We start from the raw sequence: 15000 nt of genomic DNA on the forward strand, positions 1-15000 counted from the left end.
TACTTCACATTTCATTACCTTATTCGTGTGCCGTGACCTTATCAATGATTGTTTATCATTTATGGCTTATTATAAGTTACCCTGAAATCCCAATATCAGATGGTGCCTCTGCCGGGAGTAGGCTACTTCACAGCCTAGGTATATGATTATTATTATTATTATTATCATTATTATCATTATTATTATTATTATTAGCTAAGCTATAACCCTAGTTGGAAAACCAAGATGCTATAAGCCTAAGGGCTCCAACAGGGAAAAGAAGCCCAGTGAGGAAAATAAATGAGGATATGAGAAATAATAAACAATTGGAATAAAATATTTTAAAAACAGTAACAACATCAAAACAGATATTTCATATATAAACTATAGAAAGACTTTTGTCAGCCTGTTCAACATAAAAATATTTGCTGCAAGTTTGAACTTTTGAAGTTCTACTGATTCAACTACCCGATTAGGAAGATCATTCCACAACTTGGTCACAGCTGGAATAAACTTATAGAATACTGTGTAGTATTGAGACTCATGATGGAGAAAGCCTGACTATTAGAATTAGCTGCATACCTAGTGTGACGAACTGGATGGAACTGTTCGGGAAGATGTGAATGTAACGGGTGATCAGAATTATGAAAAATCTTATGCAACATGAATAGTGAACTAATTGAATGACCATATTTGTTTTGGCTAATTTTTCATGGTCGGATACCTTTCCTGCCGCCAACCTTCCACATTTACCCGGGCTTGGGACTGGCACCAAGTTGAGGCTAGCAAGCCCCCCCCCCCCCCCCCCCCCCCCCGGCAAGTGTGGGACAGGGGTAGATGGAGAAACTGACTAGAAACATCGACCCCACATAGAAGTGGGAAAAGATGTAGACAAAGAAGAAGAATAGTGAACTAATTGAAAGATCGTGGGCTACCTGACCATTCCTGGAGAGGGCTAATATCCGGGAGAGGATTCCTTTATCCTGCCTCTACCATGGTCTTCCACTGTCTGGGGTTAGAGTTCTCTTGCTTGAGGGTACACTCGGGCACACTATTCTATCATATTTCTTGTCCTCTCGTTTTGTTAAAGCTTTTATAGTTTATGTAGGAGATATTTACTACTCTTCTTAATTTGTTTTATTTTTCCTCATTTCCTTTCCTCATTGGGCTATTTTCCCTGTTGGAGCCCCTAAGCTTATAGTATCCTGCTTTTCCAACTTGGGTTGTAGCTTAATAAGTAATACTAATACTAATACTAATTGAACCAAGAAGGTTTAATATGTTACCACCATTTCAGAGCCAAAGTGAAGTATTTCTAAGATGAAATTATGAAAGTAAAGGCCTAGCTCAGTGGTTCTAAACATTGTTTACACACCCCCCACCCCCTTTCACCGTGTAGGCTATGTTAGAATATCATTCCCCATCCTTTCCGAGATTGTCTGCCTCAAAATTTGCATTCAAAATTATATGCATATAAGGGAATAAATCCTTTTAAATTTCCCAAATTATGCATTTACAATTTTACATGGATTACTTTTATAGTGGAGCTTTACAAATTGAATACAATAAAAATTCAACATTCTTAAAGGTTTAAGTTCGCCAATCTATGATCCCAATTGCCAGCCAGCTCCGAGGGGGAATTAGCCCCTGGTTGAGAACCCCTAGTCTAGATGATGAAAATGATGATGATAATGTGCAAAAGGACAATGGCAATAAACAATTAAAGAAGAAGGCTTAGAAGTTGGTGATGATGATAATCATGATCATTATGCAGGAGAGGTACCAAGCTTTGTAAAAGATAGAATAACAAACAAGATGAATGATGACGATACCAAATAAAAGTGACCTTGTCTGATGAGAAACAGAATAAGAATCCCATGTGATGCTCGACACCAAATTTAACAGAAAATGTTATAGTTAGTCCTTGTGAATGTTCGGATAAAGAAAACCTGTTGTTCAGATGTCATTTACATCTCAATAAATTCGCCATATACTTCAGACATATACTTAGAAAGTAATAAATAAATCGTTACAGCATTAAAAAAATAAATAGGGCAAGAAAATGTTTGAATATCTAATAATCATAAATCAGAGTACGAATTTATCGGAGGGTAACCACACGTTTGATTGGCCATACGAGTAGCCTTGTAGTAACACCCGTTTTCTACAATCGTGCAATTGTTGGCGTAACTAAAGCATTATCACTGTTGCCCTTTTTATGCACATTTTATTCGGATAATATCTAATGTTAGAGGAAGTTATAGGGAAAGTTTGTTCGTTAAAATCCCCGACTGATGATTTTGCACTACTACTATTAAAATAATACTAATATACAAAACTACCATTTATACAGGGCGCTATAAGATATAACTATTCCAATGTTAGAATGATTTTCTTATGAAACCTTGTAACTTTTCCAATACTGTACAGAAATCTTACCAACCCACTTATACGTTTTATGACCAGTAAGAAGATAAAATAAAGTATTCTCAATTCCCCTAATGCAGAAGTCTGGCTCACCTATGAGTATCTATAACTCTTACGTGAAGCTTTTCAAAAAAAAAAATACGAAATGATTGCACAAACGACATTACCAACGAACGGTAGGTACAACGTCATATAAATGGATGGAAAGGCTGCAGCACCTATATGTAAATTGAAAAAATATATTTGCCTATATAAAAATGAAAAAATATTCGCAGGCAGATGAGACGATTAGCTCAAAGCTTTTTCCCAAACCAAGTCTGATGGAAACAGCAAAATTAGAGGAAGACTCATTTACGTAAGACAAAAAGCAATTAATTAAACGTCCTCGTGAAATATGAATGATTAAATGTATCGAGAAAAAATGCAAGAAGGAATGATAGTTACCAAACCAGGCAATTCAAAGTATAATTCGTCTTTTTTTCTATATCACTAGATTATTCAAATAAATAACCATTCTTTACAAGATTGTACGTGTTGAGTGTTGCAAACACAGCAATTTAGGTTTATTTTTCTTGTCTAGAGCAACTGTGTTCTCACATTAACAAAATGTAATAGATGTTTTGTAATTGGCTTCATTTTTTGAAAACAGTAATGAGCAACAACAACGTTATTATACAGGTTTGTAATAAGATGAAGAATACCCTTAATCAGAGGTTTCTGGAATTTTATCTTTTTTTTATGGTAGCATCCTTACATTTACTGGGGATATTATCTGATTTATCTCTTTGAATTACCTCATAGAAATTATCCTTTTGTGATGCATATATCTATGTCTAAATAACTGTATTACTTGCACATGCAACCTTACGTTGATTCAAGCGCTTTTTGAAAAACGTCCCCGCTCTCAAATAGGCCTATGATGAAGATTTTTTCCAACATTTTGCTTTTTACCCTGACAAGGAGTGGTTCCTGTAAATGTTGAAGAAAGCATTCACTGTCACATTCATACTTTGATTACTTAACTGGAGTGGAAAATACAGTGCAGACATAACAAAATACTCATCATCAATGACCCCAGAGCCGTCAACACACACTGCAAAATTCACTATCTTTTACTCACACTTCCTGGACACCGAAATCCCTATACCATCCATGCCTATTATGACCTATCTATCAAGACTCATGTATGTGTTACTATATTCCTTCCTCCCAGTATTTATGATTCTTAAACCCTTTTCACCTAGCCTATTATCCCCCATTCTTTCTATATGACCGAGCCATATCAAAACATGGATCTATCTTCTGACCATCATTAAACTTCTTCCCAATGCTAACCATTCTAATTCTTATTGGAACACATAAGAATACTTCACATACGGTTCATCTCCACATCAACACTTCATTTCCTGTTGACTTAAAAATGATTTCATCCATTCAAACCATGACTTTATAGACACTCCGAGATTCCCCCTATTCCTCCATGCTACATTCTTCTATTCACCTATTCTTTGACTAATTTTTACTCTCATTATATCATCCTCTGTTATGGCAATACAAAAATATAATACTTCCACTCTTTCACACTCTAAATGAAAACTCAATGTTGCCTTTTCCTCGTGACCATTTACCCTCATAATCCTTGCTCTCCATTTTCTCCTCCGGGAAATGCTCTCAAACTTTTCATTATCTTCAGTCACCTCTTTATCAAAAGCAAGCAGCAAATATTCGATGCCCATCCACGACCCCCCAAAAAGTAATATACACATGCACACACATATATACACACATTTGTATATATAGTGTATATATATATATATATATATATATATATATATATATATATATATATATATATATATATATATAAATATATATAGTATATATATATATATGTGTGTATATATATTTATATATAGTATATATATATATATATATATATATATATATATATATATATATATATATATATATGTATATATACATATTATATATATAATATATATATACATATTATATATATATAATATATATATATATATATATATTGGCTTAACATCATATAACATAGAACAACTTTTAATAATGATGAAGATAATCATTATTTTGATAGGTGACTCTAAACAAGTGCAGTTATGGTAAGTGAAATAACCTGTTTTATTGCATTTAATTTTGTTTTTTTGATTCCGTCTGTCTTAGGGGCTTTTTTTTTCATATCTGTAGTTCATAGGTAGGAAATATGCAATTTTCACAAGTATTCATTCAATTTAACGCTCGTTCCATCCACAGAAATTAATACAAGTATGAAATAATACATTTTTCATTCATATACTATCGCATATAATATACGATTCGCCTTTGGGGAAAACTAATTTAATGTATTATAAAACAAATCCATTCCAAATAATAATAATAATAATAATAATAATAATAATAATAATAATAATAATAATAATGTACAAAACACTTACGATTATACGCATCAAAATGCCTTCAAAACTAAATCCACCGGAGAGCAGAAGCACATGAGACCTCGAGGCGAATTTTAGTCCGAGCAGATTGATCAGCTCGAGCCCAAGCTCCAGTCGCAAAGACCGACGGCTGCAGACTGACAGACAATGAAGCCGAACTCTTCGACCGTGCTGTGGCAGTGACAGTGGCACTCCTGTCCTAGGCGCTATGTGGTTGACGAGCCTGATACGACTGGTTCCTTGCTAGCGTGACACCGCATTTTTAAAACTTTAAAACTAAATATTACACTGCCGGAAGTTGCTCTAGAGGGGACAAAACGAATACAATATGATATGAAACTATTGTGAGCCGTAAAGTAATATTTATAAATTGTGTGGCATCGAACCTGACAAAATAAAAGACAAGACTATTAGAATTATATACATAGTAGTATGCGTTGTATGGTATAGTGTGTGAGGATCTGAATGCGGAGAATGGTCAAAATTATGAAAAATCTTGTATAATTTGCGCAGTAAGGTATAACAATGAGTCTTGGAAATTATATATTGTACAAGATCTGCTAAGGAATATACAATCGAGCTATCTATTTCCTACAACCATTCAAGTACGACATATTTGTTTAAAACCAGTTAGATGAACAATATAAAACATATTTTCTTCGGATTATAAAAGGCTAAAAAACATGTGCAATTGATGAAAAGACAGACCGGATAATGTTTGCCATAATAAATTTCTAGTCTAAGATGATTTTACAGTTTTAAATAAGGTAGATACAACTTACACTGTTTGCAGATAAATTCCTGTTAAGAGTTTGTATAACCACAGGTTATAAAAGTGGATCGATTATGATAAAGAAATATCCCTGCTTTCAAGGTCTCACCACATAACCGTACATATATAACATGAAAAGTTAGGGGTCAAGAATAATACCTTGTGGAATACCAGAGATTTAAAAACAAACACCCTTACGAAATGTAATCAGTAAAAGGGACATTTGCGTTCACACGTTCCGATGCTGTAAGCTGCTTTCTTTAGACAGTGAGCAACGACATTGGCTTTTAGGTAATACTGATGTATCCAAGGAAAATCGGTTTAATAACCGGTCACATTGTTTGTCGAAGTGTTGTTGAGAAAGACCCTTTCTGAGTTTGTGTATAGCCATGATCAGCAAAGGTGTACCAGACTGGGTCATCCATACTAGGTTGGTTTGTTGTGGGCGATCAGACAAAAGTCTCCCACCATCATCAATCCACACTGGCCAGCGTGGTGATGAAAACTGGCCAAACCCCAGACATCACTAAGGTCTTGCCTGAGGCCTGTGTCCTGCAATGGACTAGAAGCGGCTACATTATTCGTTGCTGTTATTATTGCAGTTATGAAAGACACCTCGCGTGATACAAAGAATTAATTTCTATTTCTTGTTACAAAAGGCATCTGTGTTCTTCATTGAATGGCAATAAAAACACACCCCATCTTTGATCTATTAATCTTTATAGACACCGTATTGTTTAATAACCATAAAACTTTACTTATTAAACTAAAAAATAAATGACAATAAAATCAAAACACCAAATTCATGGACTCACTCAGACATTTGGAGAGTAAGCCGCTTCTCACGTGACGCTGATCGGAATAAGAATGAGATAGCAAATGATACCGTCCAGCCAAGAGAAATCGAAACTCAAAATTACTGATGTTCTGTACTAAAAGAAAAGATTTCATTCAAATTTCCCATTTTACTGGTATGTTTTTATTAACATATTGATATGTTATTTTGTAGTAATCTGAATTTTCTACTTACAAATATTCAGACTTTCCCGTGAAAGCTGCTAAGGCTCTATAATCTTATTTCTGATATTTGGGAAAAAGATCTCTATAAGACAAACGCAAGATATTGTGGACAAATCAACGCCGGATAAAATGTATGGGAAAAACCTAAAGATAAGCAAAATGCACCGCTCTGATGCAAAAATCAAAGAGTGGAATCTGCTGTCGAATTTTGAGACAATAGCCTCAAGGTATATTAGAAAACGAAAGCAAAAATAAATTCAAAGTTGGACAGTGAAGAAGAAGAAGAAGAAGAAGAAGAAGAAGACGACGACTCTCGACGACTGATGTTTTTACAAGGTAGACGTTGCATTTAGTGGGCGTTACAAACTGTTCTTCACTTCAGAAGATCTTGAAAGTAACACTAAAACCAGAGGGATTACTCAACAAGGATATAACTTAGCATCCTAGATGTTTGATTGGCATTAAAACAATTCAAATAAAAGAATTAGGAGTTTTCCATACACACTCGTAATCAAGAAAACTAAATATCTCTCAGAAATAAATTCAAATAAGGATAACTGATCACACAAAAAGAGAAAGTATGAGGAAATAAAGTTCCCATGAAAAAAACTGTAAGTAATAGGACAACCTGCATAGCACAAAAAATAATTAACTTCTTAGAACTTTAACCTAATTCAATTAAAACACAGACGGTCTTCTCTGAACTTCAGAGAATCGTATACAGTAATTTAGTCCCGACACACTTCCTCCTAAACCCGTTTATCTAACAACCCAGTCTTCCGCTTTAAGTCTACGGGAGTTGCTCATCTATTTTCGAACGAACAATACTTGATTAACAGAACACATTCCAAGGCTTCGTGATCAGCATCAAATTATTAGGTATGTCCAAAATACAGACATAGACTTCATATACAATGCTGTTAATTACAATTCCATAAATGTCAGTGCAGGGCATATAAACATTATTTCACACACGACACACAACATACTTGTCTTAACTTTTAGTCTCTCTTGATAGCTCAGTCGGCATGGTCACTGCAGGCATAGTCTCAAGCCGAATAGGTGGTGGTTCGAATCCCCACCCGGCCAGAAGCTGTTACCATAAAATGCATTCCAAGTGGATATATTTTCCCAAGATAGAATTTGGTATTAAATGCCATTCGTGGGTGATATTTACATTAATCAAAATCACGTGTGCTTGTGATATATGTTCATACAGTATATATATATATATATATATATATATATATATATATATATATATATATATATATATATATGTGTGTGTGTGTGTGTGTGTGTATGTATATATATGTATATATAATTATTATTTGGCTTAATAACTAAAATAATTATCATATTGTTATGGCGAGCATTAATTTGAACATGAGCATCTGGCAGTTAGTCGATTGTTATTAGTTGCGTGATTTCACAAACCTCATCCCAAACTCAATATATATATATATATATATATATATATATATATATATATATATATATATATATATATATATATATATATATGTGTGTGTGTGTGTGTGTGTGTGTGTGTATGATAGAGAGATTTCATAAACATCAGAAGTACCACTGAAGTATTACGGAAGACAAGATCATGTAGGTCTATCAACTTATGCCAGAAAACCTCAAATCAATCAATCTCGAGCTAAAGTTGATGAAAAAAAAAAAAACTGGATTAATCAAGGTCCACACAAACGGATAGAGGATTAACCGAAAGAAATCGTCATTGGATCATAATAAGCGTTGCCTTACATTGAAGGGTTGGGGAATTGGTCTAGTCCTTAATTGCTGTAGGTTTGTAAACTAAAAAAAAAAATAGATAATTTTATTACGCTTTTATTTTAGATAGTAATGACAGCCAGCGTACAAGGACACGTGCTTTATACAATGCAATAACAACGGAAATAATAACATGAATGAATTGTAGCGACAGCACAATGTTAATGAAAAAAAATTTAAGCGAATAAGGAAGCTTCATAAACAAACTTTTAATCTTATAATCTTACTACTGTACGCGACCCGTCTTTAATGATAGCTAAATATTTAGATAGATATACACACACACACATGCACACATACGCATATTCAACCCTCCTCACCACCCCCCCACCCCCCCCCCCCCTTTCCTAACTACAAAACGGCAGTTGTGGTTTCCGAGTGTACCTCTCATGATTCTCCCTCTCCTCCTACCCGAGGGACGGGGAGAGAACGAATAGTTATGCGTCTGGCAATCCCGCTTACCGTGACCAGAAATAAATATATATATATATATATATATATATATATATATATATATATATATATATATATATATATTACTCTTTATTAAGTAGAGTAATATATATATCTTGAACGCAATGCAAAAATAACCACTGAAACCTCGCGTCGTTACCGTTAACGATTCCATCCAGGAAACTGTTTACAAATTCACTTCCCAGTCGCTAGCTAGTAACAGTTTATGTTTCCGCAATGCAGAACATGTTTCTAATTCCTGCCCACCGATCTCTCTCTCTCTCTCTCTCTCTCTCTCTCTCTCTCTCTCTCTCTCTCTCTCTCTTAATAACCGCTTAGGAGTATAGCTAAAATTATTCTTACAAATAAAAACATTAAAAGTTTTCCAATTATTCCTTAACAAATAGTCAGAATGTCCAAATAATTTCATGTTAGTTCACATTTAATTGTCAACCTCGATGTCGGCAGGATAGTGTTTGCATGTTCAACGCAACTGTCTAGAACTTCATTAAAAACTAATCAATTTGTCTTCTCTTTATTTCACGCAACAACAATGACTGTAAAAATTAGGATTACATGAAATTTTGTAACTAAATTATATAAAGAAACAAAAAAATTTAACTCTGCCACTTTCCTACGTACATAAGACGTAAAGATTCGCTCTAAGGAAATGAATGCGGTAATGCGTACCTGCTTACCTTGATCTAGCAAACACACTGTCTGTTCTTTTATTGCAGGCAAGATATTCGGATGCAAAAGAAAGTGACTATTGTATTAGTCTTACCAAAACATCTTTCAAGCCACAGAATAATTCTTATACGTATTCATACATACCTTTTCAAATATTAAGCAGCATATAACCATTTAAAGGTTTAAGGTTTAAAGGCCGTTCATGAATGGCAGAGGCAAGGGACCATACGATTGCCCTAGAAAGCAGGACAGTATCATAGAGAATGACCATATATACATATGATCACTGCTCAATCCCCTCTCCACTCAATGGCTGATGGTGACTTAGCAGATACACCTGTAGACTCCCCCCCCCCAAATCCCTTATCTTAGCTTACAAGGATAATATACCGCAAGTGTATCACAAACGCTCATCGCTCTCCCCTCGCACTGATAAGCTGTTTATGCCTGTATCTGCTTGTAACGATCTGTTTGAATTTGTGTGACCTTCTTTCACTAATACCGTTGTTATAAAAGCTCGCTGTCTGTTGAAGTAAAAGTTAGTTGCATTTACACCGTCTCTCAGTTACCACCTAACTGTCTAGACGCATAATGGTGAGTTTGCGATATAGAACCCCAGTCTGATGACCACCAGGCAGAGACTTTACTAACAGGCGACAGCATAGTATCATCTTTACATATCCTCCTATGAATGATTGCCAATTTTACTCGTAATATTTTATTTTTACTTTTGAGTGGTATGACACATATAAACCATTAACATTGAGTTCACTTTACCTTGAGAATTACTTAATTCCAACGTTTGGAAGAAATGGAATGGCTGATGTTTGCATATGCTAGTATTTAAGCATTTAATAATAAGATGCAGTAGACATTAATGAAAGAGAATGAGTATATTTATATGAAGAAAAAAATATTTAAAATTTAATGGAAGCAACAAGTTTCTGAAAGATTATAGTAGTGTAGTTAATTAGCATGCTTATGGTACAGCATTTTTTGGGGATAATAAAAGAATAAGACAAAAAACTGCAAAAGGGAATAAAACGTTCTGCGAAATAACCATTTTCTTTAGGTGGAATGGAAGTTTATAGGATGAATACAAAAGAAGGAAAAGGAACTGTAACATATTGATATGCATTCTTTGGTTGTTTCGTAAAAATGGGGTGAAATTGAGATGCATTAAAAGGGTTACAGACATAGTTACATAAGCGGAAAGGTAGATCAGAGTGTTTTGAGGTCGTCTAATTACATAGAAAGAGTATTATAAGTTGTAAAAAAAGGTGTGTGAAATTTTAAGTACAAATGATAGGCTAGTTATGATGAAAATCAAAGATGTTAAGGAACGCGGTAGTGGATACATAGAACCAAGGTCCTTTAACATTAAAGCACCTTGCATAGAACCTAATATGCATTTGGTATATTTCTGTCCTTTGGTTAAGAATTTGTTGTCCGGGGTATTCGAATTGCTTAGAAAATGTTGTAAATTGAAAACTAATAACAGGTTAAGGATTATAAAACTAGATTTTGAGTCTAACTCCAAAAGAGATGAAAATACAGCAATGGTAATAATATTAGATTTTATTTCAAGTATCTGGATGGCTGACCAGCAAATCAATAAGTGTATAAAGAATAAACTGTTAAATACATTTAATGTTAATATTATTGGATATAAAAATCATGTTAAAAATATTTTCACAGATCATTATGTTTCTAACTTAAAAACATATTTAGAAAAATAATAAAATTGTAGTTTTTTTATATTATAATTGATATTGTAATGTATATACAAAAATGTAAAATATAATTTGTAAAGGAATATTTCTTAATAAAAGAAAAAAATAATACTTTTCAGGCATTACTGAGGATGGGGAAAGGATAGAGGTTAGGAGTGATGAAGTGTCCTTAGGAATGAGTAAACACAACTCCTATGAACTTGCCGCCTAGAATTTAATTAATGAACTATTGAGACGTTGCCTCCACACCCTGTGAAGTTATTGCTATTTATCACTTCTCTAAATCCACCAGCCACCCGTTGAGATACTACCACTAGAGTTATTGGGTTCATTGACTGGCCAGACAGTATTACATGGGATATTCTCTTTGGTTACGGTTCACTTTCTCTTTGCCTACACATACACCGAACAGGCTGGCTTATTTTTTACATATTCTCCTCTGTCCTCATACACCTGACAACATTGAGATTACCAAACAATTATTCTTCGCTCAAGGGGTTAACTCTTCATCATCATCTCTACCTACGCTTATTGACGCAAAAGGCAAGGGGTTAACTACTACACTGTAGTTATCCAGTGGCTTCTTTCTTCTTGGTAAGGGTACAAAAGACTCTAGCTATGGTAAGCAGCTCTTCTAGGGGAAGGACACTCCAAAATCAAACCATTGTTCTTTAGTCTTGGGTAGTGCCCTAGCCTCTGTACCATGGCCTTCCACTGTCTTGGATTATTATTATTATTATTATTATTATTTGCTAAGCTACAACCCTAGCTGGAAAAGCAAAATGCTATAAGCCCAGGGGCCCCAACAGGGAAAATAGCCCAGTAAGGAAAGGAAAGAAGGAAAAATAAAATATTTTAAGAAGAGTAACATTAAAATAAATATTTCCTATATAAACTATGAAAATTTTAACAAAACAAGAGGAAGAGAAATTAAATAGAATAGTGTGCCTGATTGTACCCTCAAGCAAGAGAACTCTAACCCAAGACAGTGGAAGACCATGGTACAGAGGCTATGGCACTACCCAAGACTAGAGAACAATGGTTTGATTTTGGAGTGTCCTTCTCCTAGAAGAGCTGCTTACCATAGCTAAAGAGTCTCTTCTACCCTTACTAAGAGGAAAGTAGCCACTGGACAATTAAAATGCAGTAGTTAACACGTTGAGTGAAGAAGAATTGTTTGGTAATCTCAGTGTTGTCAGGTGTATGGACATAGAAAAAAGGATATATATATATATATATATATATATATATATATATATATATATATTAAATACCTATACATTATATATATATATATATATATATATATATATATATATATATATATATATATATATATATATATATATATATACTGTATATATGTGTATACACATACACACATGTGTATATATATATATATATATATATATATATATATATATATATATATATATATATATATATATATATATATATAGACACGAATATATAACCACACAAATGCACCTATAAATGCTTCAGGAAGAGACGACTCAAAACTTCCTGTCATGTCACCTTCTGCTCTTCAGGTAAAATATCCAGGGAAATTGCATAGTACGGAAGACACTGGGACAACGAGGAAGTATATACCCCAACAACAAAAACAAAATAACAATTCAGGTAATCTATGCAGTTCCGTAAGGGAAATGCACTAACGACCTTGAAAACGAGTAACCCTCTCCATGTCCTCTAAAGTAGTGGTGCATTCCATAGTCATCATAATAAGCATAATAGGATTCATTTTAAATACAAAGTAAAGAATTAAGCTATTGTTTAATACTAGTTTCGAATACTGATAAGAAAGGCACCGATACGCATACCTGACCTATTGCAAAGCCCATGACCGTCTACCCACGTAGACCAATCGCTCAGTGGGACGCGTTCAAGGACTCCCTGTCCATGATATCACTGAATTCTATTATTATTATTATTATTATTATCATTATTATTATTATTATTATTATTATTATTACTAGCCAAGCTACAACCCTAGTTAGAAAAGCAAGATGCTATAATATGCCTAAGGCCTCCAACAGGGAAAAATAGCCCAGTGAGGAAAGGAAAGGAAATAAATAAACGATATAAGAAGTAAAGAAAAATTAAAAAAATATTTTAAAAAACATTAACAACATTAAAACAGATTGTTCATATATAACTATAAAAAAAGACTTATGTCAGCCTATTCAACATGAAAACATTTGCTGCAACTTGGAAGAACTTTAGTACTAAAACGAATCGATACAGTCTCTGCCATTGTCTTCAACGTTTCGGAAATTTCGGGTTCTGGGAACTTGAAAACATATATTTGTGGAGATAGGTGGACGAAATTGTAAAAATTATATATAAATTAGCATAGGTGATATGAACTCTACTGTCGGAAAAACTTTATGTAATATCAAAAAGAAGTGAGACTACCTAGTATCAAAGAATGTAAATGCCTACTGAAATCTTAGTTCAAAGCTCTTCTAAAGCATTAATAGGTGCAAATTTTAGCATTTGTTCATGCATACTTGAGCAACGTTCTACTATGAGTTCAGGAAGTTATGCCTTGTGAATAGCATATCATCGTCAGCATCACTAGTTTTATAGCTTTGTTAAGATACTGGTATAGGGGTTATCGCCTCCTATAAGATATTAATTTTCCTAGATTTACTGTTTATCGACGATAGATAAACTACTGTCTTTTCAACAAATGATATTATAAAAAATATCCATTACTTTGCCTGTTTAACTGGGACTTCAATACAAGGAAGAACTTGCTTCAATTACTAGGTAATTATTTTAACTATTTTTCATTTGATTTGACAATTAATCATAAAATACAGTTTCGGTGAAAGCTCTCATCAATGCAACTTCCTTTTGGACTCGAATATCCTACACGCATGTTGTGATTCAAGAAAAAAAAAATTGTCTCATGATAATTAAATCCTCCTTCGTACGTATTTACATGGATTGTATTCCAATGCATGAATACCTCCAGGAAGTCTGTGTTCGTAGGTCGATATTCCCATTAACTACACATACATCTATAGCCCAAAATGCCGCCAGCCTTGGACAACCAAAGATGAGGTCGTTTATCTCGTGCCTGTCAAAGTGCCATCATAAAGTACCGTAATAAACCACACGGATAACAAAACTCTAAGAAAATATATTTTCAAACTTTCCATAATTTTGGGGTTGCATTTTAATCAACTTAATCTTCTACAAACTTCGAAAGATTTCTAAGAAAATATAATAGATTCATATAAACAATAGTAACACGTATAACCACCGGGAAATTATTTTTTTAAGAATATAGTTTGACAATAAATTTACTTACCACGATTATACAGGAACTTCATTCTTCTCTCTTTATGAGTAGCCAAAATGTCCATCGCTTAGGTTAGGTTAGGTTTTCATAGAAACTGGTGTTCCATTTCTTTCGATCTTTCCTTTCTATAGAAGCAGCTGATAAATTATTTTACTGTGTATGATTTGGGGTGTATACCTCAGAAACGTATATGGCATTGTTAACTGTAGTTTCTTCAGTACCACACGGTTCGAAAAAATATTACCTGTTACTTTACGCTACAGTAACTCGCCATGATTTAGAGTTGACCTACCATTTTCAATCATTTTGGTGTTTTCCTAATTACATAGG

General features: G+C 33.8%; 1 protein-coding gene across 1 annotated transcript in view; it reads right to left on the bottom strand.

The window, feature by feature from the left end:
• LOC137644827 (uncharacterized) overlaps positions 1–5053 on the bottom strand; it is a 47502-nt gene extending 42449 nt beyond the window's left edge. The window contains 1 exon segment of the mRNA XM_068377719.1: positions 4875–5053. Within this exon segment, the coding sequence (XP_068233820.1) occupies positions 4875–4886 (12 nt within the window). The 5' untranslated portion in view covers positions 4887–5053.
• Between the last annotated feature and the right edge of the window lie 9947 nt (positions 5054–15000).

Source organism: Palaemon carinicauda, chromosome 1 (genome assembly GCF_036898095.1).
Source record: "Palaemon carinicauda isolate YSFRI2023 chromosome 1, ASM3689809v2, whole genome shotgun sequence".
Taxonomy (NCBI): Eukaryota; Metazoa; Arthropoda; class Malacostraca; order Decapoda; family Palaemonidae; genus Palaemon; species Palaemon carinicauda.